This window comes from Hippopotamus amphibius, chromosome 2 (genome assembly GCF_030028045.1).
Source record: "Hippopotamus amphibius kiboko isolate mHipAmp2 chromosome 2, mHipAmp2.hap2, whole genome shotgun sequence".
Classification (NCBI taxonomy): Eukaryota; Metazoa; Chordata; class Mammalia; order Artiodactyla; family Hippopotamidae; genus Hippopotamus; species Hippopotamus amphibius.
The window spans coordinates 211782908-211805368 of NC_080187.1; the positions used below are offsets into that span (position 1 = coordinate 211782908).

The 22461-nt window shown below is 36.3% G+C and overlaps 2 protein-coding genes across 4 annotated transcripts in view; one reads left to right on the plus strand and one right to left on the minus strand.

Moving 5' to 3' along the window:
* The window catches only part of LRRC49 (leucine rich repeat containing 49), a 143465-nt gene that overhangs the window by 114133 nt on the left and 6871 nt on the right, over positions 1-22461 (plus strand). For 2 of the 3 annotated variants that reach the window (XM_057724379.1, XM_057724380.1), the window contains 4 exons: positions 674-911; positions 2408-2593; positions 4855-4964; positions 17800-17953. In XM_057724379.1, the coding sequence (XP_057580362.1) occupies positions 674-911; positions 2408-2593; positions 4855-4964; positions 17800-17953 (688 nt within the window). The remainder of the gene's footprint in view (positions 1-673; positions 912-2407; positions 2594-4854; positions 4965-17799; positions 17954-22461) is intronic. The other variant, XM_057724381.1, reaches the window with a different exon arrangement.
* LOC130846260 (ras-related GTP-binding protein C-like) lies at positions 11925-13180 on the minus strand. Its single transcript, XM_057724382.1, has one exon. It carries the CDS (start codon positions 13178-13180, stop codon positions 12011-12013), a length of 1170 nt encoding a protein of 389 aa, XP_057580365.1. The 3' UTR covers positions 11925-12010.

Genomic DNA, 22461 nt, shown 5'->3' on the forward strand with positions numbered 1-22461 from the left:
TACACACACAATATAAAGTAAGTAGTGGATTTTTTTTATCATTTCTTATTTCAAAGTGGGGAGAAAATCGTCATTGATTTTACTGGCTGTAACTGTAGTATATATGCAATTGAAAAATTTCAAACAACATTGAAATATTCAAGAATAGAAAGCCAGAGTTACCCTTTAATCCAGCTTCTGAGAGAGAAACTATTGTTAGCAGTTATTATATGAATTCCCAAGTGTTTTATAAACATAGTTTTATATTACATGGTTCTTACTATGGAAATATTATTTTGTAAAATGCAGTTTTTTTCAGCCAGACAGTGGAATACCTTATAGACTAGAAAAATCTATTTGTTTTGACATGGCAAGATATCTATGATATATTAAATGCATTGTTTTAAGACTAAATAGAGTATCAATTATCTTTCATTGATATAAATAATTTGGGTTTAAAAATGGTATTTTTTGTTCACATGTGCCTCTTTTTGAAGTACATGACTAGAAGAATACAAAAGTTGCAGATATTCTATTGAAAATTAGTCTTTGGTGCTCTGGCTTTAATTACTGAAATGAAAAAAAGTGAATATAAAATTTCAAAAACCTTTTCCAACAGGTCTGTATAATCTTTTATTTACTTTGCATGATAAGACTTTCATTTAAAAGTACTCGTATATGTTGGGTTTTCCAGGTCTCTAGACTCAGGACTCACCAGCTCTTTACAAGATCTGTCTGTCACAGACACACACCTTGTTGAAGTGGATGGAGACACACTTTCCCTGTATGGCTCAGGCGCGCTGGAGTGTCTGGATCGGAACTGGAGTGTGCAGACAGCAGGAATGGTGACGACAGTGTCCTTCACTTTCATAGAATTTGATGAAATTGTCCAAGTGCTTCCCAAATTGAAGATTAAGTTTCCTAATTCTTTGGTAAACATTTCCTGTTAGTTGTATGTTTGAATTCTTCTCAGTCATGACTTATATATTCAGGCCTAAGACCTGCTTTAACTTTTATTTGTACAGTTTCTATCTGGCAGGAAAACTAAGTTCTTGCGTTGATTTTCTGAATCTGGGATTTAAATTAGTATTCATAAATGGCCTTGCAGTCCTCTGGAAATTCTCTCTCTAGAAAGGGCTTCTTTATGGAGTACAAAAGGCTAATGTAATTTTATTCAATTATATATTTCTTTTTAAAAAATATTTACTTATTTTTAAAAAAATATTTATTTATTTGGCTGCTCCAGGTCTTAGTTTTATTTATTTATTTATTTGGCTGTGCCGGGTCTCAGTTGTGTCATGCGGGATCTTTGTTGCTGTGCGTGGGATCTTTAGTTGCAGTGTGGGATTTTAGTTATGGCATGAGGGCTCTTAGTTGCAGCATGTGGGATCTAGTTCTCTGACTAGGGATGGAACCTGGGCCCCCTGCATTGGGAACGCGGAGTTTTAACCATTGGACCACCAGGCAAGTCTCCAAACTATGTATTTATACTTTGTAAAACTTTCAACAGGACCTCACCTAACTTTGTATTATATGTTCACTTATCGTGCCTGGTATTAATGGGACATGTATATTTACATACAATTTTTACAGTAGTCCCATAACAACATTTAAAATAATTTTAATAACTTATTAAAATTACTTCGAGAAATTAGCCCTTCCCAATTATGGTATTATTGTATTATTTATTAGTATGAATTTGCAGAAACTGTGATTTCCATGAGTTCTCTCTTGAGTTTTTGTTATCATTGTGTTTTTCTCTGTTAGCCAAGTGATTTCCCTCACCTACCCTTTTATAATGTTTTTTTTTTCTTTTGTTATGTCATCCTCCCTAAAAAAGTTAGAAGTGTAGAAAAGATCTGTTTAGAAAAGATCATCCAAATTCACATACAGAACACTTACATTATCATTTCAGTTTTAGTGATTTTATTTTCCTGCAGCCAGTTTAAGTAGCCTACACAGTTTAGCAAGATAAAAGTAATAATGGTTAACTAGTTCTTCTCAGAAATGTGGTAAGCCCTGCATTTATAAAATTCTGAAAATTTTACTTCTGATCTTTTCTCTCTAGATTTCATCTCCGTGTAGAGCATATAAAATAATTGTAATGACTAGAAGAGTCTGAATTATTGTATATTTATATAATTTTTAAGAATCTTAGTTCGTTAATAAATACGGGGGTGTCCTTTGCAGAAGAGAAATCACTTTGAATCCAATATTGGATGGATTAATATATTCCATCAATAATTTTGCATTAAGTGGACTCAAGTTATGTAAGTTTAATACAGTGAGTTGGTTTAATGTAATTGGAAACATATTAGCTAAGCCTAAAGTTTACATTTACTTGGGGAATGATCAGTGAAGCTTTAATGTTAACATTTTAAGATGGCTGAACTCAATATTCACCTCTTTTTTTGTTTTATTTTTGTAGCACCTTAAATTCAAGGAAACAAATCTGGTAATGCTGCAGCAATTTAATGCGCTAGCACAACTCCGTCGAGTTGACCAGTTGACAATTGATCCTCAAGGAAATCCAGTTGTCAGTTTTACACTCTGGAAATATTATGTCCTGTTTAGGCTGAGCCATTTTAATATGCAGAAAATAAATGGAACAGAGGTAAGCTAAACACGAAGTCAACTGTAGAATTAAAATGTTTCTTTTTAGGGGAAAGAGTCATAAAAATGGCCAGGAATTTATATATAAAACTATGATAGAACTTTTAAGAAATTTTTTTTTTAATGTTGACATTTAAAATGTTGAAAAGCAAAAATATTTATCTAAAAACTTCTAAGGTACTAGACAAATTTTGAAAATAAAATAGTAACCAGATTGTGGTGAATAGTAAATACTTTTTTGATTGTTTGTAAGTATTCAGAGAAGTAAAGTGTTGGTAGGATACTAGTTTAAAATTTTAAAAAAAAGAAGACTTCTGTAAGTCATGTGATCTATGTATTTTTCAAAGTGCTTTACAGACTGTCTGACATGCAAAAGGGCATGGGAAAGTGATACTAAATGTTAATTAATAAGGGTTGTGGTAGAGGAAGGGAAGATAACATGGAAAAAAAAGAATGTACATAAGGAAAGAAGAGATGAGAAGGAGAAATAAGCATGGAGGGAAGGTAAAAGAAGGGAGAGCAAAGATGAGTAAAAAAAGGAAATAAAATAGTCGTAAGTAAATATCTGGGCTGCTTTGTTAATAGTTTGTAACAGCTGCTCGTGCATATCTGCGTTGTATAACTTGGGCCTGGAGCCTGAATAACTGGAAAAGTATTAGTGAACAGTTATTTTTCAGATTGACTCTGCTAAGCTTGTCACAGGGGTAATCCCCCAGCTATCCAAAGATCATGTTCTCTTAAAATATTACTTTGGAAGAAAAGAGAGAAACTGTGCTTCTTCCTCTACTGTGGAATTCCAGAACTGAATTTAAATAATCCTCCAAATGAGAAAATCTTTAATATGCTGTTAGTATTATTGTGATTATCTCTTAAAATTTAGACCTCCTTATTGTGAGATGAACTATAATCAACTTTGCTAGCACAGTGGTAATAGTAACTGTATTTCCCTGTGGCTGATACACTACAAATAACTCTGGCCTAAAACTCCAGCATACCATTAGGAGACTAGAGGTCTCTGGGTCAGTGTACACGAGTCATAGGAAATTTGAATCACCATGGTAGGCCCATGACCACAGTATCAGCCATGTGTTGCAGATGTAGGGCAAACCTGGAACCTTCAGATGACTATTAATTTCTCTAACTAGTTCACAAGAGATTTGCTTCAGTTTTATGTACCCTCTTGGTCCTTCCCCAGAGAGGCTGTGAGTCACTGGTAAGATCTAATAATTAGTTCCAAAAGTTTCCAAAGCTAGCCTGGACTGGAAGTAGAATAGTTATTTTAGCTATGGGTGAGTAATTCTCCCTCATTAATGGCCAAACCATTATCTCAATTAACCTTAAATAGTTTATTTACCCAAATGTGTATCACTACTGGAGATGTGATAATTATCATAAAACTTTGAAATAGGAAGTAATAGTATAATATAATTTTATAAAGTAGAGAAGAATGATAAAGAACCAATGTAATTTATTCTGATTTAAAGTTCTGAAAATGTCAATGTCAGGGATAATAACTGCTTATCTCATCCTTGACAATATATAATAATGTTATACTATATTTCTACTTCTCTTTGCATAAGAGGAATGATATTGCTTGAGGAGAATTAGATTGAATCATGAGCTCAAGAGGAAAAGATGGAGTAGTGGCCTGCACTGGCCACTAGGTGACTATATTAGACCAAACAACTTAGTTGTCAGCTGAAGGAAGGATTCCAGGGAGCAGCAGGCTCATTAACTATGAAACTCTAGAGAAGGGAAGGGAAGGGAAGGGAAGGGAAGGGAAGGGAAGGGAAGGGAAGGGAAAGAGTCAGTCTGCACTGATTCATGTGTATAAGATGCTTGTGAATTATGGGTTTATTTTCTAGAAAATCATTGTGTATTATAGCTAGCATTGAGAAGAAAGTTTTCAAAGATGCAAAATTTAACTATACCATGGTTTGTCAGCCTCAGCACTGTTGACATTTTGGACCAGATAATTCTTTGTAGTGAGGTCTGTCTGTCCTGTGCGTTGTAGGACGTTTAGTGGCATCCCTGGCTTCGACCCACTAGATGCTAGTAGCACCCCTCCACCAGTTGCAATAAACCCAAACCATTTCCAGACATTGCCAAATGTTCCCTGGGGGCCAAAATATCCCCTAATTGGGAACCACTGAATTATACTGACAATCTAATAATAATTTGGACATTTCTTTGAAATTATGTTAGTTGTATCAAGCTAAGAAACAATGTCATTTTTGACCTCTCTCCTGTGTATCTCTTCAGGTGACACAAAATGATATGATAATGGCTGAAAGGCTCTTTGGAATCCTAGCACATGTAGCATCTTCTGAATTACCCCAGTACCGTCTGATTTCAATTCTGGGTGATGCCAGGTAACCTTTAATTTCTATAGTTTTTATAGCAATACTACTGCACTAGAAAAAGAAATATATTCCACACATCTCTTAATTGTGCTATTTATTCATCCCACAAACATCCTAAATTTGTTTTGTGTCTGGCCGTCTCCAAAGTGTTGGAGGTATAAAGATAAATAAGACAAAGTTCTTGCTCTTCTGTGGCTTATAAGCTAATATATTAACTTATTAGCTAATAATTGAAAGACATTTCAGATGCTATAAGAGAAGGCTGTAGAAGCATAAGAGAGACTACATTTTAGAAGAACATTGCGGAAGGCTTCACAAAGGAGGTAACATTTTTCTAGTTCTTCAGGAGTGAATAGGAGTTTTTTTCAGATACAGGGTATGAGGGAAAGAGATCTGCAAGGGCACAAGGACTTGTAAATAGTTCAGTATAATTGGAGCATAGGATGACTGCAAATTTTGATAGGAAATGAAGGTAGAAAGATTGATTGTGATCTGATTTTGAAGAGGCCAGAAATCTATGAAAAACAAAACTGAATACTGTGCTTTGTAATTAAGCACAACAATCATGTGATTAGATTCATGTTCTAGAAAGGCTGCCATTTGAGAGGACAGAGATGCAAGGAATGGAGACCAATCAGGAGGCTAGTCTATAGTCCAGGAGAGAGAGTATAAGGGTTTGAACTAAGACAGTGAGAATGGAGAAGAGGATAATTTGAAAAATACTTAGAAGAAGTGTACCTGACAGCAAACACTGACTGACAGGATGTGGCATGGATAAAAGGAGGAAAGTCAAAGATGGTGTGTCAGTCATGATTCAGTTATAGACAATTCACTCTGGCTAGAGTAAGGAGAAAACAATTGATATACAAGAAATTAGTTATCTGCAAAATCTCTGGGAGGGATAGAGAAGCAGTCTCTAGATGGCCCGGAGAGGATCCTAGAATGATACCACAGAACTAGTCCACCAAGGAAGCTGCCACCTTTGCTATAGTCTGGGAGCTGAGTGATCAGGAAACTTGTTCCAACCTTGACCTCCAAGATCATACCACTTTTTACATTAGGAATCAGGAAGTTCCCCATTTCCCTCCCCAAAACTTGGCTCCAGAGCCATGCTACCCTACTATAATTTATACCAACAAAATATGTATCTTGTGTGCTTACTTCCCCACTTAGATCAGTTCTGATTTCAGATCTTACCCAAGTGTGTCTGACTGGCAGAACTGAAATCCCATAAAAATCCCACAGAACCACTCTGAAAATAAATACTGAGCAAGGTGCCACTATGAAATGAACAGTGAATGTAAAAAATAGGAAGCATTGAATAGAAGAAATGATATTGTGGAAAGATTCAGTAAAAATTTTAGTCTAAAAAATATTAATGCATAATGTTAAAAATTTTAATAACCTGAAAATAAAAATCCCAAAATATCCTCAGAGAAAGGAAGTTAAAGTTTGCCAAGTTTCTTTCCCTGTTTGGGAGAAATAGTAGATACTAATTAACATCAGAAATTCATAGAAAAATACATATTTAATTCTGCTTTTTCAAATTTTAAGGGCTACCATTAGAAAAGAAGGTAAGATGTACAATTTCTAAACCATTAAAAGGAAAAACCACTGATCAACAAAAAAGCAGGAAGGGAAGAAAAAAGAAAAATGAACATGTCAGTTATCACAATAAATATTAATTAATGAAATTCTGTTAATTGATAGTAGCTCTCAGATTGGGTTAAAAACTGAATATCATTTTGTTTTTGAGAGATACTCCTAAAGCAAGCAATATGTAAAGGTTGAAAATAAAGGGATGGAAAATATATAACAGGCAAACGTTAACAACATCAGCAAACAAATATGGGAATATTAATATTAGTGATAATAGAATTGATGATACCAAAAACTAAAATCCACGAAAAAAAATAATAATTATGAAACTTAATGTAACTAAGATCATAGCTTCTAAATATATCAACAGATACAAGTATACATTAACAAATTCACAGTTACTGTGGTAAATATTAATCTATTTGATCATTAGATCAAATAATCCAAAATTTAAAAGAATATTAAGGATTTGAATAACTCAACACAATGTATCAAATAAATGTATTTATAATTTTATTTCCAGAACCTTGTTCCCAATTCAGAAAAAAAAACTATTTAAACACCTATGAAACATTTGTAAAAACTGAACATATATTTAAGCTCAAAGAAAATCTTGATATATCTCAAAAAGCATATTCATACACATAACTTTCTCTAATCATAATGTCATAAAATTAGAAAATAACAAGAGGGACTTCCCTGGTGCTGCAGTGGTTAAGAATCTGCCTGCCAATGCAGGGGACATGGGTTCGATCCCTAGTGCAAGAAGATCCCACATGCCTCAGAGCAGCTAAGCCTGTGTGCCACAACTGCTGAGCCTGTGCTCTAGAGCCCGTGAGCCACAACTACTGAGCGCACGTGCCACAAGTACTGAAGCCCACATGCCTAGAGCCCGTGCTCTGCAACAAGAGAAGCCACTGCACTGAGAAAAAAGGTTGAGGTAAATCTCCTGTTCTTGCATGAAATAATCCAGAGACAGATAGGTAATTAGATAAAATAAAGCATAAAACAATATTTATATTATGACCCAACTTATTATAAAAAGCAACAAAATAAATATGTATGTATATGAACAGAGAGACATAAAAAGGAAGCTAAAAGGATGAACACCTGAAAGCTGAAAGGATGTGGATGTTTGGAGTGGTGGAGTAGTTGATAAGTGGTTTTCAAGTTTTACTCTGTGTATATCTGTACAATTTGAAACTTTTCATTGAGAATATATTGGACTTCTTTTCTGAAAATGATGAGTTAGGTTGTTGTGACCATCCTTTGCATTAAAAACAACTACAAATACTGCATAAAATAAAAAATAAAAATGCAACTAAAGTATTGAATTTGCTGACAGGGTGTAACATAATTATTATGCCAATTATTTCACAGTGGGAGAAAGAGCATTAAGAAATAAAGTGAGCACACAGACTGACCTGGAGACATTTCAGGGAAACTTAAATTTTGGTTTAGCTAGCTGCAAAGAAGGAAGGATAGAAATTAAAGCCCAAGACCCCATCTAAAATGGTGAATATAAATTGAGATCTTCCCAGGATTAAGCTAGAACCCCAGTGGCTATACCATCAAGGTAAGGGTGTGTCAGAAATAACCTCCCTTCCTTCCCACTCTCAGAATTTTCCAAGGAAAGTTGCCTTGGTGTGAGCAGAAAAGGGTCAGTGTTGTCTCTAAGAAATTGTAACCAAAGCCAATCCTCATGCAGATTTGCAGCCTGAATTTATAATACATGGGTATTAAAATAAAATCAAAATTTAAACATTACTATTTCTAGGTACCTGGTAAAAGCAAATGCACCTTCTATCTGGAGGAAGTTACTCTCATCCTATCTCAAAGAATCCTCATGCATAATTTTTAAGGACAATGACCAGCACACAATGAAAAGAATTTTTTTTAAATAATCAAGCACACAAGGAAATAAAGCACCACGTATAAGAGCTAGCAGGAAAAAAATAGACCACAGAAAACAGACCCACAAATACTTTAGATTTGGCATTATCACAGATTTATAAAATGACTATGTCTAATATATCAATATTTCATGGTATAAAAAACAAGGTTGAAAATATCTGGAGATAACAGGAAATTTTAAAGAAGTGATCCATCAGACTTAAAAGGAAACTGAAGTAGCTTCTATAAATGAAAAATATAATAAGCAAAATTAAAACTTAATTAAACAGTTCAACAGCCAATAAGATACAGCTAAAAAGACAATCAGTAAACTGGGAAATAAACTAGAGGAGATTTTGCAAAATGCAGCACGAAGGAAAAAAGAACAACATGTGGAAAATAGTTAAGAAATTTAAAGATGGAGTGACTTAGAAGGTTTAACATATATTTGATTGGAGTTTCAAAAAGATACAATAGAGAGCATGGGATACAGATAACAGCAAAGAATTTTTCAAAATTGACGAAATACACTAATCTACACTTTAGATAAACTCAACCATTCAAAATTTGTTAAAAGAAATCTACACTAGTCACATCACAGAACACTGACTATAAAATAAAATTTTTTTAACAACCGGGAAAAGAGAGGTTATCTTCAAAGGAGTACACATCAGTAGTTGACTTCATGACAGCAACAGTGGAAGCCAGAAGTTAGGGTAATGAATATGTTCAGTGTACTGAAGTGAATTAATTGCCAAGCTAGAATTCCATACAGGCAAAAAAGTATTTTAAGAATGAAGGTGGGGACTTCCCTGGTGGCACAGTGGTTAAGAATCTGCCTGCCAATGCAGGGGGCACGGATTTGAGCCCTGGTCTGGGAAGATCCCACATGCCACGGAGCAACTAAGCCCGTGTGCCACAACTATTGAACCCACGTGCTACAACTACTGAAGCCCGTGTGCCTAGAGCCTGTGCTTCTTTTTTTTTTTTTTTTTTGCGAGAGATTTTAAAGGTTTTATTTCACCATCTCGCCCAGCTCTCTGGTGTAGCCTGGTGCAGATAAACATCCATCAAGATGCAAAACATTTCAGGCAACCCTTCTTGACAGTTTTCCGATTTTTCTGTTTCCTTTTTCCTGAATTGTTTCCTCATTCACTTTTTTCTACTTCATCATTTTTCACCTGTTCTCCTTAATCACTCCCCGAATTTACAGTTTCCCACAGTACTAGGAAAAAGTATTTCTTGGGCACCTATGGCCATGGTACACTCATCTTGAGGCATCATCTCCATTGAGCCAATGGGAGCCTGAGGCTGGAGATGAAGGCAGACAGCACTGGGCTGCCAGGTCTGCAGCAAAGGCCCCCGCTTCACCACTAACTAGAGCTATGACTGGGTTGCCACCTGCTTTACCCAGAACAGTACAGTTTACACCCATTGCTCTGGCATAATCATTAATGGCATCCCTTCTGCTCTCAACAGTATCCTGATCTGGAGTTTAAGTTACATGTTCATCCCGTCTATGACACTAGATAAGACTCTTTACCCCTCTGGACTTCAATCCCCATAATTTGATAAAGGATACAGGATTAGATAGTAATTTAAACTTTTTTAAAAATGTTTTTGTGATTTACATTTGTTTTCAAATTAAAGTAATCCAATCACGAAATTAAAGATCTTTCAACCTCTATCTACCTCCCTCCTTTCTATAAACTAATGTATACTTTATTTCAAGCAATCGAGACCCAACCTAACTATATAAGCAGAACTGACATTTAAGGGTCGATAATGAGCATCTCAGAAACCAGAAGACCTGAAAATCAATCTGGAATCAGTACAAATTTTGTATACTGTGTTTTCCTCATCCATCCCCTTACCCACTACTGGGTTTGGACATCATACATCAATTATGCCAGGCCCTGGATACTCCACACCATGAGTGAGATCTGTTGATATGAAACACCATTTTTACCTGGGCCTAAACCTCCTACCCCAAACAGAAATGGGCCAGGAGAGATCCTGGACACAAGGCACGAAATTCTTGCAACAGGACAGAACCTGAAGTCCTGAAATGTAAGGCATTTTAACCACATGAGACAGCAAAAGAAGAAACGGATAATAAAATGACAGAGTGGGAAGAGCCAACGTTCCATCACCCCAACCTTCTATATCTTAAGCAAATAAAAAACTGATTCTGGAGTAAATACATTTATTGATACCCATTTTATATAGTTCAATGAAATAATGTATAAATATAAAAGCATTTTTCTTTTGGATATCACCATGGTCCATGTAAATACTCAACAGTCAGAATCGTCTGCAGGAAGCACTCCAAGCCACAGTTAGGTTTACAGACCTGAATATACATATTTCATTAAACAGTGGCACTTATGTACTCAAGTGGTCTGGTAAATTTGGAATATATGACTACTGGGCACGTGGAATAAAAATAACATGGAAGTTTAAGTCAATGGAAAGGGTATCAACCTTCAACAAAAAGAAACAATTATGAATTAATATCCAAGTGAAGAAAGTACCACAGTTGACACTTGGCGTCAGAATACTGGAGACGAAGCACATTTAACGACACACATCGCGGTGCCACGTGCTCTCTTGAACTCCCGGTGGACAGTCCACCAGCGCCTTACGGTCATTCAGGGTCAACAAAACAGCAATTCTTAAAGACTCTCAACAGCTCAGAATAAAAGGTATGTGGGGCTGGTATCAAGTTTAAAGAAAAGTGAGTTAAATAATTCAATGACATAATGAGTTTCTCTCCTAAAAGGAAGAGATTGTGGGTAAAACAATTTTTTTTAATTCCCTTTGTTACAGTGATCAGAATCATTTATTAATGTAGGAGAAAGAACCCGGATAGTTGGTACCAAAACACAGGTGCAAAAATTCTCTTCTGTTTTAAAGTTTGTTCAACACTTCCAAGGGAACTAATGCAGCAGCCACTGTTGAGCCTTGCTCTTGACTTGATGCAGCATAAAATTTTCTCACTGCTTCAGAAACAAATACAGGAATGTCCTTTGCTGCAGTCAGACCATGTGTCTTCTGAGTTAGCAAGCAAATGCGTTTAGAAGGTCTGAGGTGTGCAAGGTCCAAAACTGAAATCTGAGAGGCAGTGTTAGAACTTAAGCAAGGCAGGATTTTTAGAAACTACTCAAATGAAAATCTAAGCGAAGCATATAAAAACACAGTTCTTTCTATTATTTTCAACTGGTAATTGATGGCAACATTCTCTGGTAAGGATGGGTAAGTGGTGTTATCTCCAGGTCCAAAATATCCCAACTACTTAAAGTAGGATACCCAAGAGGAGAAAGACACTTCAGTTCTGTGGTCTCTAGGATATTTTGCCATTTTTTTAAAGAAAGAAATAGTGGCTTCAGTTGCACACCACTGGCTGAACGGGTTTTCATCCAAATGAGAAACTCTACCCCTTGTCTCTAGTGGGACAGGCACCAGATTCCCACAAACGGCAACTCTCATGTCCTGTAGCAGGTGGCATCTGACCCTAGAGTGAAGAATAAGCTGGCACAGAGCCCCAACCACTGGCATTCAGGCTAGATGGCATTTCGCAGTGTGCCATTGTGTGTCAATGCTTTCAGGCTGGGGGCACTGGTCTGGTGGCCACAGCTCCTGTGAGAAGTCACACCCACCTCAAAAACCTCATGAATAGCTTTTCGGAAACAATGGAAATTGTAGTCTATTAAACCTTTTCGTTCAAAACTTTCTTCCCTAAGGATGCAGACCAGTGCCAAAAATTTAGTCACCTCCTTTAAATACAGGACAGTTGTGTTATTCAGCTTGATGATAGCCATAGACTCTTTGTCGTAAGCACTTCCATTTCCATCTCCTTTTAACCCATATATACAAGACACGTCAATTACAACATCGATCCTGTCACAGCAAAGCTCATACGACTGCATATCCACAGGAGAACTGTCTGTTGCAATGTAGATTTTGCTGACAACATCAAAGAGAAAAGCTTTTTCAATACCTGAATTTGATATAAAGATATTTAATAGGTTTTCCAAGGTCGGTAGTTGTGGGATAAGTTTCTGCACCACCTTACTAAAGGCTTCAAATATTGAATGGTCATAGATACTAGTCAAATAAAAGCTAAGGTGGAGTTTTTCTAGCCCAGCATCTGCAAGGTCATCATTGGCCCTTTGATGAATGTCCCTCTGTGTTTCTATTTTGTGATCATCAGACAGACCATCAACTTTGTGAATAAAAACCTCAAAATTCATGTCTGGGTTAACTTTGTAGGCTTTAGAAACAGTAATGTGAAGTCTTGTTAAAGCCTCCATGTAGTCATCCTGTGCATCAATGACATATATCAATGCTCCTGTTCCCCTGAAGATCATCTCGTAGTCAAAAGTTGGGTCAAAAAAGTCCATTTGCCCAGGAAAATCCCACATTTGGAAATTCACAGAGGAGCTATTAGAAATGTCATCTTTGTAAATCTTGTTGGTACTTTCCAAAAAGAGGGTCTCACTGGGTGACATTTTATGAAACACCACCTTCTGGATGGAGGACTTGCCACTGCGCCGGAGCACCATCAGCAGAATCCTCCGCTTGGAGCTGTCAGCGCCCCCCGGGCCACAGCCTCGGCCGGCCCCGCCCCAACCCCGCCGCCCGCGGCCGTAGCCGAAGTCCTTTGGGAACGAGTCCGCCGTGCCAAAACTGCCGGCGAGGGGCGTTTCATCCTCCGCGTACTGCAGGGACATGGTGCTGGAGCCGCCGCCGCCCGCGCCCTGACAGGCCAGGCCAGGCCAGGCCAGGCCGAGGCAGGCCGCCGCCTCCCCCAGAGCCTGTGCTTCTTAACAAGAGCAGCCACCGCAACAAAAAGCCCGTGCACCACAACAGAGTAGCCCCCACTCACTGCAACTCGAGAAAGTCCTCACGCAGCAATGAAGACCCAAAGCAGCCAGAAAAAAAAAAAAAAAAAAAAAAAAAGAATGATGGTGAAATAAAGACATTTTAAAACAAAATAATAAAAAGAAAACTTGAGATTTCCCATCAGTATTCCTGCAGTAGAAGAAATGATAAAGCCTATAATTAAGGCAGAAAGAAACTGATCCCAGATAGAAATACTGAGGTGCAAGAAAAGCTAAAGATCAAGGAATGTATTAAATTCGTGGGATAAAGCTAAATGAACATCGGCTATATAAAGCAAGAATAATAGTATACTATATTGTATAGTGTGTGTGTGTATATATATATACCCCTCCATATATATATATATATATATATATATATATATATATATATATATATACACACTAGCATCTAAATACTAGTATATCAGCAATTACACTTGTACCAAGACTCAGTGACTTAAAACAGGAAACATTTTTCCCACTGATTCTATGGGTCAGCTGGATGCTTCTTCTGCTCTCAGCTAGGGTCCTGAGGCATCTGCAGTTACCTGAGGGTTCAATAGGCAGCTCTGCAGATCTTACCTGAGCTCTCTCACTTTTGGGGGGATCTGAGAGGCTGTAAGCTGGTCTAGAAAGACCTTATTTAGGACAACTTGTCTCTCCTCCACGTGGTCTCTCATATACCAGAAATCTTCCTGGGCTTATTTCCATGGCAAAGACAGGGTTTGAAGAGAGAACAGACACATGCAAGGCCTCTTGAGGCCTAGGCTAAGAACTGGTACACCATCATTTCCTACATTCTACTGGTCAGAGTTACAGGGCAAGGTTTAAGGGGCTTGGAGGTATACCTTACCTAACTGTGAAGTCACATTGTAAAGGGCCTGGATTCAAGGGAGCCATTAATTATGACCATCAATGTAACAAATCTACCTCAACGATAAAATGCAAATGTATTAATTGTTCTGGTTAAAAGCAAAGATTGTCAGACTAAATTAAAAAAAAAAGAAGTTCAACTCTATGTTGTTTAAAAGAGACACATCTGAAACACAAGGTTACATAAAGTTTGAAAGTAAAAAAGTGGTAAAAGATAACATCAATACTAACCAAAATAAACACAAAGTAGCCATTGAGGACTAAACAAACTAAGGTTAAAAGCAATACTAGAAATAAAGAGGATCATTTCAAATGATAATAGGTTTAGTTCACCAGAAATATCAATTTGTTAATTTAATTTGTCTGCAACCTATAAGCTTAGCCTTAAAAACTTATAAACCAAAAATTGGCATTACTGCAAGCCCACAGTTGCAGTGGGAAGTTTTAATATACCTCTGAGTAATTAATTGAAAAAGGCTGTAAAATACTTGAACAACATGATTAACAAATTTGACTTAACCATTTAGAGAAATTGCCCCCAACAACTGCAGAACACAAGTTTTTTCAAGCATTCATGGAATATTTGTAATAATTGACCAAATACTATCCAGAAAACAGATGTCAACAGATTCCAAAGGATTTACATGGATCATGCTCTCTGTTCAAAATGCAATTAAATTTTAACTCAGTTACAAATGTTAACCAGGAAATCCCCATGTATTTGGAAATTTTGAAATGCATTTCTAAATAACCTACAGGTTAAAGACAATTTTATAATGTAATTTTGAAACGACCTTAAACTGAAATATAATAAAAATATCACATTTCAAAAGTTGTGGAATCAAGTTATAGTGGTGCTAAATGGAAATATTGTAACCTTGAAATGGGTACATTAGAAATGAATAAAGACTGAAAATGAATGACCTAAACATTTATCTAAAGAAGTTAGGAAAACAATAGCAAAATAATCCTGAAGAAAGTTAAAGAAAAGAAATAATGACATTAAAAACATAATTAATGAAAAAGTGATTATTTGAAAAGACTAATAAAATGATGTATAATTTGTATATTGCCTTTGTATTTAAAAATTAATAAAATAAATGCAGATAAATATCTATATGTTCCTTTCTTCTTTATAAGAGTAAGAAAATTATGCTACTGAAGCACTGTTTACAATAGCCAGGATGTGGAAGCAACTTAAATGCCCATCAACAGATGAATGGATAAAGAAGATGTGGCACATATATATGATGGAATATTACTCAGCCATAAAAAAGAATGAAATTGAGTTATTTGTAATAAGGTGGATAGACCTACAGTCGGTCATACAGAGCGAAGTAAGGCAGAAAGAGAAAAACAAATACCGTATGCTAACTCATATATATGGAATCAAAAAATTTTTTTAAAAGATTATACTGATGAACCCAGTGGCAGGGCAAGAATAAAGATGTAGAGAATGGACTTGAGGACGCAGCGGTGGGGGGACAAAGGGGAAGCTGGGACGAAGTGAGAGAGTAGCTTTGAAATATATACCACCAAATGTAAAATAGATAGCTCTTGGGAAGTTCCTGCATAACATAAGAAGATAAACTCGATGATGGGTGATGACTTAGAGGGCCAGGATAGGGAGGGTGGGAAGGAGTTGTGGGAGGGTGGGGATATGTGTATAAACATAGCTGATTCATTTTGGTGTACCTCAAAAATTGGCACAGCAGTGTAAAGCAATTATATTCCAATAAAGAGCTTTAAAAAAAAAGAAAAGAAAATTATGCTACTGAAATATCCAATAAAAGGGGACTGATTATGTAAATTGATCATCACAATTTAATTTTTTTTTGAGAATTGTTAATAGATTTTATTAATTCACCAAACATTTGTGCCAGGAACCATGATGGTGTGGTATGGAAACAAAGACTGATGACAAAATTATAGCTATAAAATGTAGTTTAGAAATTGGTGACATTAGAAATGTTATTATAAATTGTATTCATTAGCTTGCATAAATTTATATATACAGCCTACTCATGGCAGTAAATTTATTTGTATTTCTGGGTTTATTTGCTTTGTTTGTAGAAATGTTCTTCAGTCTCTAAGCAACACAGGAAAAGTTGCAGAGTCATTATTTCGTGAAGTGATGGCTCTTAGAGGTTTATGTGTATGCTTTGAAACCATGGACGAGCAGTATCTTGCTTATAGACATGTTTCCTATGTAGAGGGCTGTGGTCATAACAATTGACCAATGAGCTTTTTGAGGTGCCGTTGCTCAGTATCGCTGATGCACATTCCCTGTTAGATGCAGGTCTTTCCTGGAGAAGACACGTTGATGCGATTAGTTGAGACAGATGTTAGGGGTTAGGGATAATGTCTCTGGTAGGCTGCATTTGAGACTACTGGAAACCTCACAGTAGTCTTATCTAGAATGTTGAACAATTTGTCTGGTTCTTGGAGTTCAGGAGTTTTATCTTTGGAAAAGGTATTCTTCTGCCCGTGTACATTGCCTCAGGTTTAAAGAATCTCCTCATTAAAATATAATATTCATTAAAATATTAATTTTAATAACAGGAAATGCTTATTATATACCATTAAGCAAAAGCAGTATACAAAACTGGATGTTTAGCAAGATCTTAAATTTTTACAAAAATTCATAGAAAAAGCCTGCAAAGAAATGTATTTAAAGTGAACAATGTTATTGATTTATATAGATTTATATGCTATAGATTCATGGGTGATTTTACTCTACTTCTTTATACTTTTCAAAATGTCTACTCCTTATAATTTCTAAAATGGTAGTGTTATACTCTTAAATTGGAAAAAGGAAGACATTTTTTTAAAAGATGTATTTCTTTTCTGCTCCCAATCTTCAGTTCACAGTTCATAGTAAATTAGTTATATCACTTCCCTGAGAGACACCGTTAAGTGGTAGAAACCGGAAAGTGACCTTCGTGAAGGATGCGTTGCAGTCCTCTGGAATTCTCGGCTTATGGGTCTGCGAGTGATACTATGAGCTCTGTGTATGTTCTTCATAATCAAATGAAGCTTCTTGTTCATAATATATCTCCTAATAAGATCTTGCCCTGATAGGATAACAGTTGGAGGTTTTTGGTTTTTTGGTTTTTTTGTTCTTACTTAAACCAGTATCCCATTCCATTTCTAGCTATGGGTAACAGTGGGTGCATAGTGGAATTATGAACCATTTGTGTGATTTATAAGATGTGTAACTAACATGTTTTATGGGATATAAAGACTTTGAACTTTTGGTCTAGTACATGTTTAATTGGGGTTTTTTTGTGCTCTGTGATTATTTAAGTTTTGATTGTTTGTATTGATCGTTTTTTAAGATAGAGTTTTTCCACTTTAGAAATGCTTGAGACATGTGTACGTTGATGATTAGTAGTTGTGAAACAACAGAAATTAAGTTGTATAGCTTAATTAGTAGAGAGATTGGGGTAGTGAACTGACTTAAAATAAAAAAACTCAAACTCATAAAACAGATATTCAAAAAAACATATGCTACCCTCTAAAGTCAATAAAAAATAGACATATTTTCACAAATTGGGTAAGTAACTCTCTAAATCTCTACTGTCTTTCTACAGGAAGAAGCAGTTCCGGTATCTTCTAGAAATGAAAGGGAAAAAACCTGGTATTGTCAATGAAGAAAATAATGATAGCAAGAGACTTGTGGGAGAAAACACAAATCGTGCTACACTAAATTATACCACAAGAGATTTTTATAATGAAAAGCTAGAGGTAAAACTACTATTATCTTTGGAAACGATTACCTGGATAAATCCCAAATGGCTTGAGACTTGGGAGTTGTATGTTTCTCTCCTAATCAGTTAAGATAACCTTTTTGGTTCTGGAATGTTAGCCAGCCGTATATACAGAGCTGGGGACAGTAGGCACCAAAGCATTAGGGAGAAGTAGAGTCCATGGTTTCAATATATTTAAGCAGAAAAAAAAATATTCAAAAGAAATAAGTACCAAAAATTTAGACCAAAGTAGGACCAAGGGTCCAGATCTCTCTGAATTAAGAAGACTGATATAGGCTCTGAGTACTTAACTAGCCTGTGCCAGACTGGCAGAGGATACAGCAGAACCTCCATGTCTGTTGTCTTTGCCTAGGTCATTGATGTTTTAATTCACTATTTTGTTCTCCTATAGCATTAACTTCTGTGTTCTTAGTCACATAATTTTAACCAATTTTGTTTCCACTATAGCTATTTAGACAGAAAAGCTGGAACCAATTCTTTATTCCTTTATGTGTTCAGAAGTTTATTGAAGGAATACTGTGTTAGGGTACTGCAGAACTGCGAAGAAGAAAACCATGCAGTGCCTGCCTTGATGGAACTCAGAGGAAGCTGATGAAACAAGTCATCTAAACAACAATAGAATGTTAGGATTCTACAAGAGATTTTGAGGGAACTAAGTGGTGTGTGTATGTGTATGTATATATACATATAAAATGGCCAAACATTTTTCAAATGTTTTAGAACAGCTGTGGCATTCTTTATTCAAACCATATTGTAGCTGAACACTCAGTATGTCAAAAGAAAGCAAAACAGCAGAGCTGTTCTTCTTGTAGACAGAGTTGAGAGCTTTATTTGATTGAATCTTCTATTCTTTTCCCTTCCCCTCACCTCACCCCCAATCCTGAAGCATCTCTTTGGAACCCATAGGGCTCTAAGGATTACAGCTTGAAGAGCACTTGAGAACTCAATGTAACAATATTTTTATAGCATCCTGAAGGATGTTCAGATTCTGCTTTAAATTCTTCTAGTGCAAGAAAGGTTGCTGCTTCATGAGGTAGCTATATCACTGAAAAACTCTAACAGTAAAATTCTTACCCATGTTAAGCTGAAATCTGCTTCCTAATAACTTTCAATTAGTGATCCTAGTATTGCCTTATGTGGAAAGAGAACAAGTCTTTCTTATGAAAACTCTTCGAATACTTTAAGTCAATTCCTTGAAGTCCTCTCTAGAGTCATACTTTCACTCATTCAAAAATCACGTATTGAGCACCTATCACACATAATACTTAGGCTGTAAGTATTATGTCCTTCTCCTCATGGATCTCACTTTCTAATGGGGGAGATAGACATGTGCAGGGATAATTGTAAATCACTATGTCAAGAGAGTAGAAGAGGGATAGCTTATCCAGGTCAAGGGAGACTTTCTAGAAAAAAAAACAATAAAAAACACACCTGGCCTTTATTGAAATAAAAAAAAAAAAAAAAGAGTGTAAAGCAATTATATTCCAATAAAGAGCTTAAAAAAAAAAAAAGAGACTTTCTAGAGAAGAAGCTTCCTGAAATCTTAAAGGATAAAGTGTAGCTATATGACAAAGGGAAAAGGGCAATTCTAGGAAATAGCACAGTATGAGTAAAAGGCATGGAAGCATAAATTAGATAAGGAGAGGGCCATGAACTATAAGCAGTTCACTGTTGTTGAAACGCAGAGACTAAGGTAGATAGTGTTAAAAGATGAGACTGGAAAGGTAGTAAGAGGGCTATGGGAAAGTGATTGAACTTAATTTCTTGGACAGTAGGAGCTTCCTGATGTTGCCAAAAGGGAAAATGAAAGCCAGTATGGCAGGGTTATGAGTCTTTGTCTTCCTGAAAGCAGTTGGTTCTAGGAGTCAAAAATTAATACCGATTTCAATAAAAGACATTTAGAAAAATATCAAAGAGCTGCTTGTAAAACAAGAACAGTTTCATAGAGAAACCTACCAACTCTTTAAGGAACAGACATGATTTTTAAGTTGTTCAAGTATTAAAAAAGAAAGGAAAACGTTTTCATTTTCTGAAGTCAGACAGTATAACATTGAATCCAAGTCTTCCAGGATTTGGAAGAAAAAGAAAAACTAGACCAAATACCTAAGAATGTTGATGATGCAGAAATCCTTAAAAAGTGATATCAAGCAAAATACAGCAGAAGATTAATGAAACATTACAGCCAAGTGTGGTTTATTCTAGGAATGTGAGAGATTCAATATCAGTAAATTATTGAGTTGGCCAAAAAGTTCCTTTGGTTTTAAGTAAAAATAAAAGACACATTTTTCATTTTCATCAAGAACTTTATTGAACAACGTATTCACCATTTTGTTCCACTACCTTCTGCCATTTTTCAGGCAACTTCATAATTCCATCTTCCCAAAACTTTTTATCTTTTTGATCAAAGAACTGTTCCAGGTGCCTTTTACAGTCTTCCAGGGAACTGAAAGTTTTTCCATTAAGAGAATTTTGTAAAGACTGAAATCAATGGAAATGCAAAGGTGCAATGCCTGGTGAATATGGGGATGAATCAGAACTTTCTAGCCAAGCTGTAACAGTTTTTGCCTGGTCATCAAAGAAACATGTGGTCTTGTGTTATCCTGCTGGAAGATCATGCATTTTCTGTTGACTAATTCCAGATGCTTTTCGTCAAGTGCTGCTTTCAGTTGGCTTAATTGGGAGCAGTACTTGTTGGAATTAATTGTTCGATTTTCCAGAGGGAGCTCATAATAGAGGACTCCCTTCCAATCCCACCATATACACAACATCACCTTCTTTGGGTGAAGACCGGCCTTTGGTGTGGTTGGTGGTGGTTCATTTCTCTTGCCCCATGATCCCTTCCATTCCACATTATTGTACAGTGCCACTTTTCATCACCCGTCACAATTAGTTTTAAAAACGGAACTTTACATTTCAGTAGAGAATCGCATATGGAAATACAGTCAAGAAGGTTTTTATCACTTATGTGGAACCCAAACGTCAAAGCAATTAACGTAACCAAGCTAGTACAAATGATTTTCAACGCTTGATTTGGAAATTTTGAGTATGTTGGCTATCTCCTGAATGGTATGACGTTGATCATTCTCAATTAATGTCTCGATTTGATCTCTATCAAATTCAGCTGGTCTACCCCACCACGGAGCATCATTGTCCAGGGAGAATCTCTAGCACAAAGCTTCGCAAACCATTTTTGACACATTCAGTCAGTCACAGCACCTTCTCCATACACAGCACAAATCATTTTTTGCATTTCAGTTGTGTTTTTACCTTTCTTGAAATAATAAACTATAATATGCTGAAAATGTTGCTTTTTTCTTCCATCTTCAATATTAAAATGGCTATACAAAAATTCACCAATTTTGATGTCTTTTTTAAAATGCACACTGAGGGACTTTCCTGCTGGCGCAATGGTTAAGAATCCGCCTGCCAATGTAGGGGACACAGGTTTGATCCCTGGTCCAGGAAGATCCCACATGCCATGGAACAACTAAGCTCATATGCCACAACTACGGATCCTGCGCTCTAGAGCCCATGAGCCACAACTTCTGAGCCCATGTGCCGCAACTACTGAAGCCCTCGCGCCTGCAGCCCGTGCTCCACAAAAAGAGAAGCTACTGCAATGAGAATGCCATACACACAACAAAGAGTAACTCCCACTTGCCACAACTAGAGAAAGCCTGTATGCAGCAACGAAGATCCAATGCAGCCAAGAAATTAATTAATTAATTAATTAATTAATTAAAATGCACACTGATATGACAGCTGTCACATACAATCTAACAAAATTGTTTTGAATGAAGTTAAAGACAGCTAAGTGCTACTAGAGCCATCTTATGGAAAGAGACAAATGAACTTTTTGGCCAACCCAATAATAGATCTAAGGTAAAAATTTGTGATTATTTCTATAGACATTCAAAAGGCATTTCATACAATTCAACAACCATTCTTAATTTTTTCAACTTAGTAAATAGGATAATTAGAAAATGGTTAGCAAGCATTATGCTTGATTCGCATATTGGCATTAATAGTAGGCAGAATTCTAACTAAGATGGCCTTGATTCCCACCCTCTGATGTCCTCCGGTATAATCCTGATAACACTCCTGTATAATCCCCCAAGTGCAGGTAAAGCCTGTGACTTGCTTCTAACCAATGGAATATGGTAAGGATAAAGGGATTTTGCAGCTATAACTAAGGTTTCTAATGAGTTGTCTTTGAGTTAGTAGAAAGGGAGATTACTTGGGTAAACCTGACCCAATCAGGCAAATCCTTTAAAAGAGGATTCAAGCTTTCCCTAAGAGAGTCTCCTAGTGATCTTGAAGAAGTAAGTTATCATATTTTGAGAGGGTCACATGGCAGGGAACTTCCAGAAGCTTCTAGGAGCTGACAACAACCCCTGCTGACAGCCTGCAAGAAGATGGGACTTCAGGAACTGCATTTTGCCAGCAACCACTTGAGTTTAGAAGAAGACCTCAAGCATTAGAAAG

What these genes read in the sequence shown, in the direction of transcription:
- LOC130846260 (XM_057724382.1), bottom strand. Translation starts at nt 13,180, where the DNA reads ATGTCCCTGCAGTACGCGGAGGATGAAACGCCCCTCGCCGGCAGTTTT.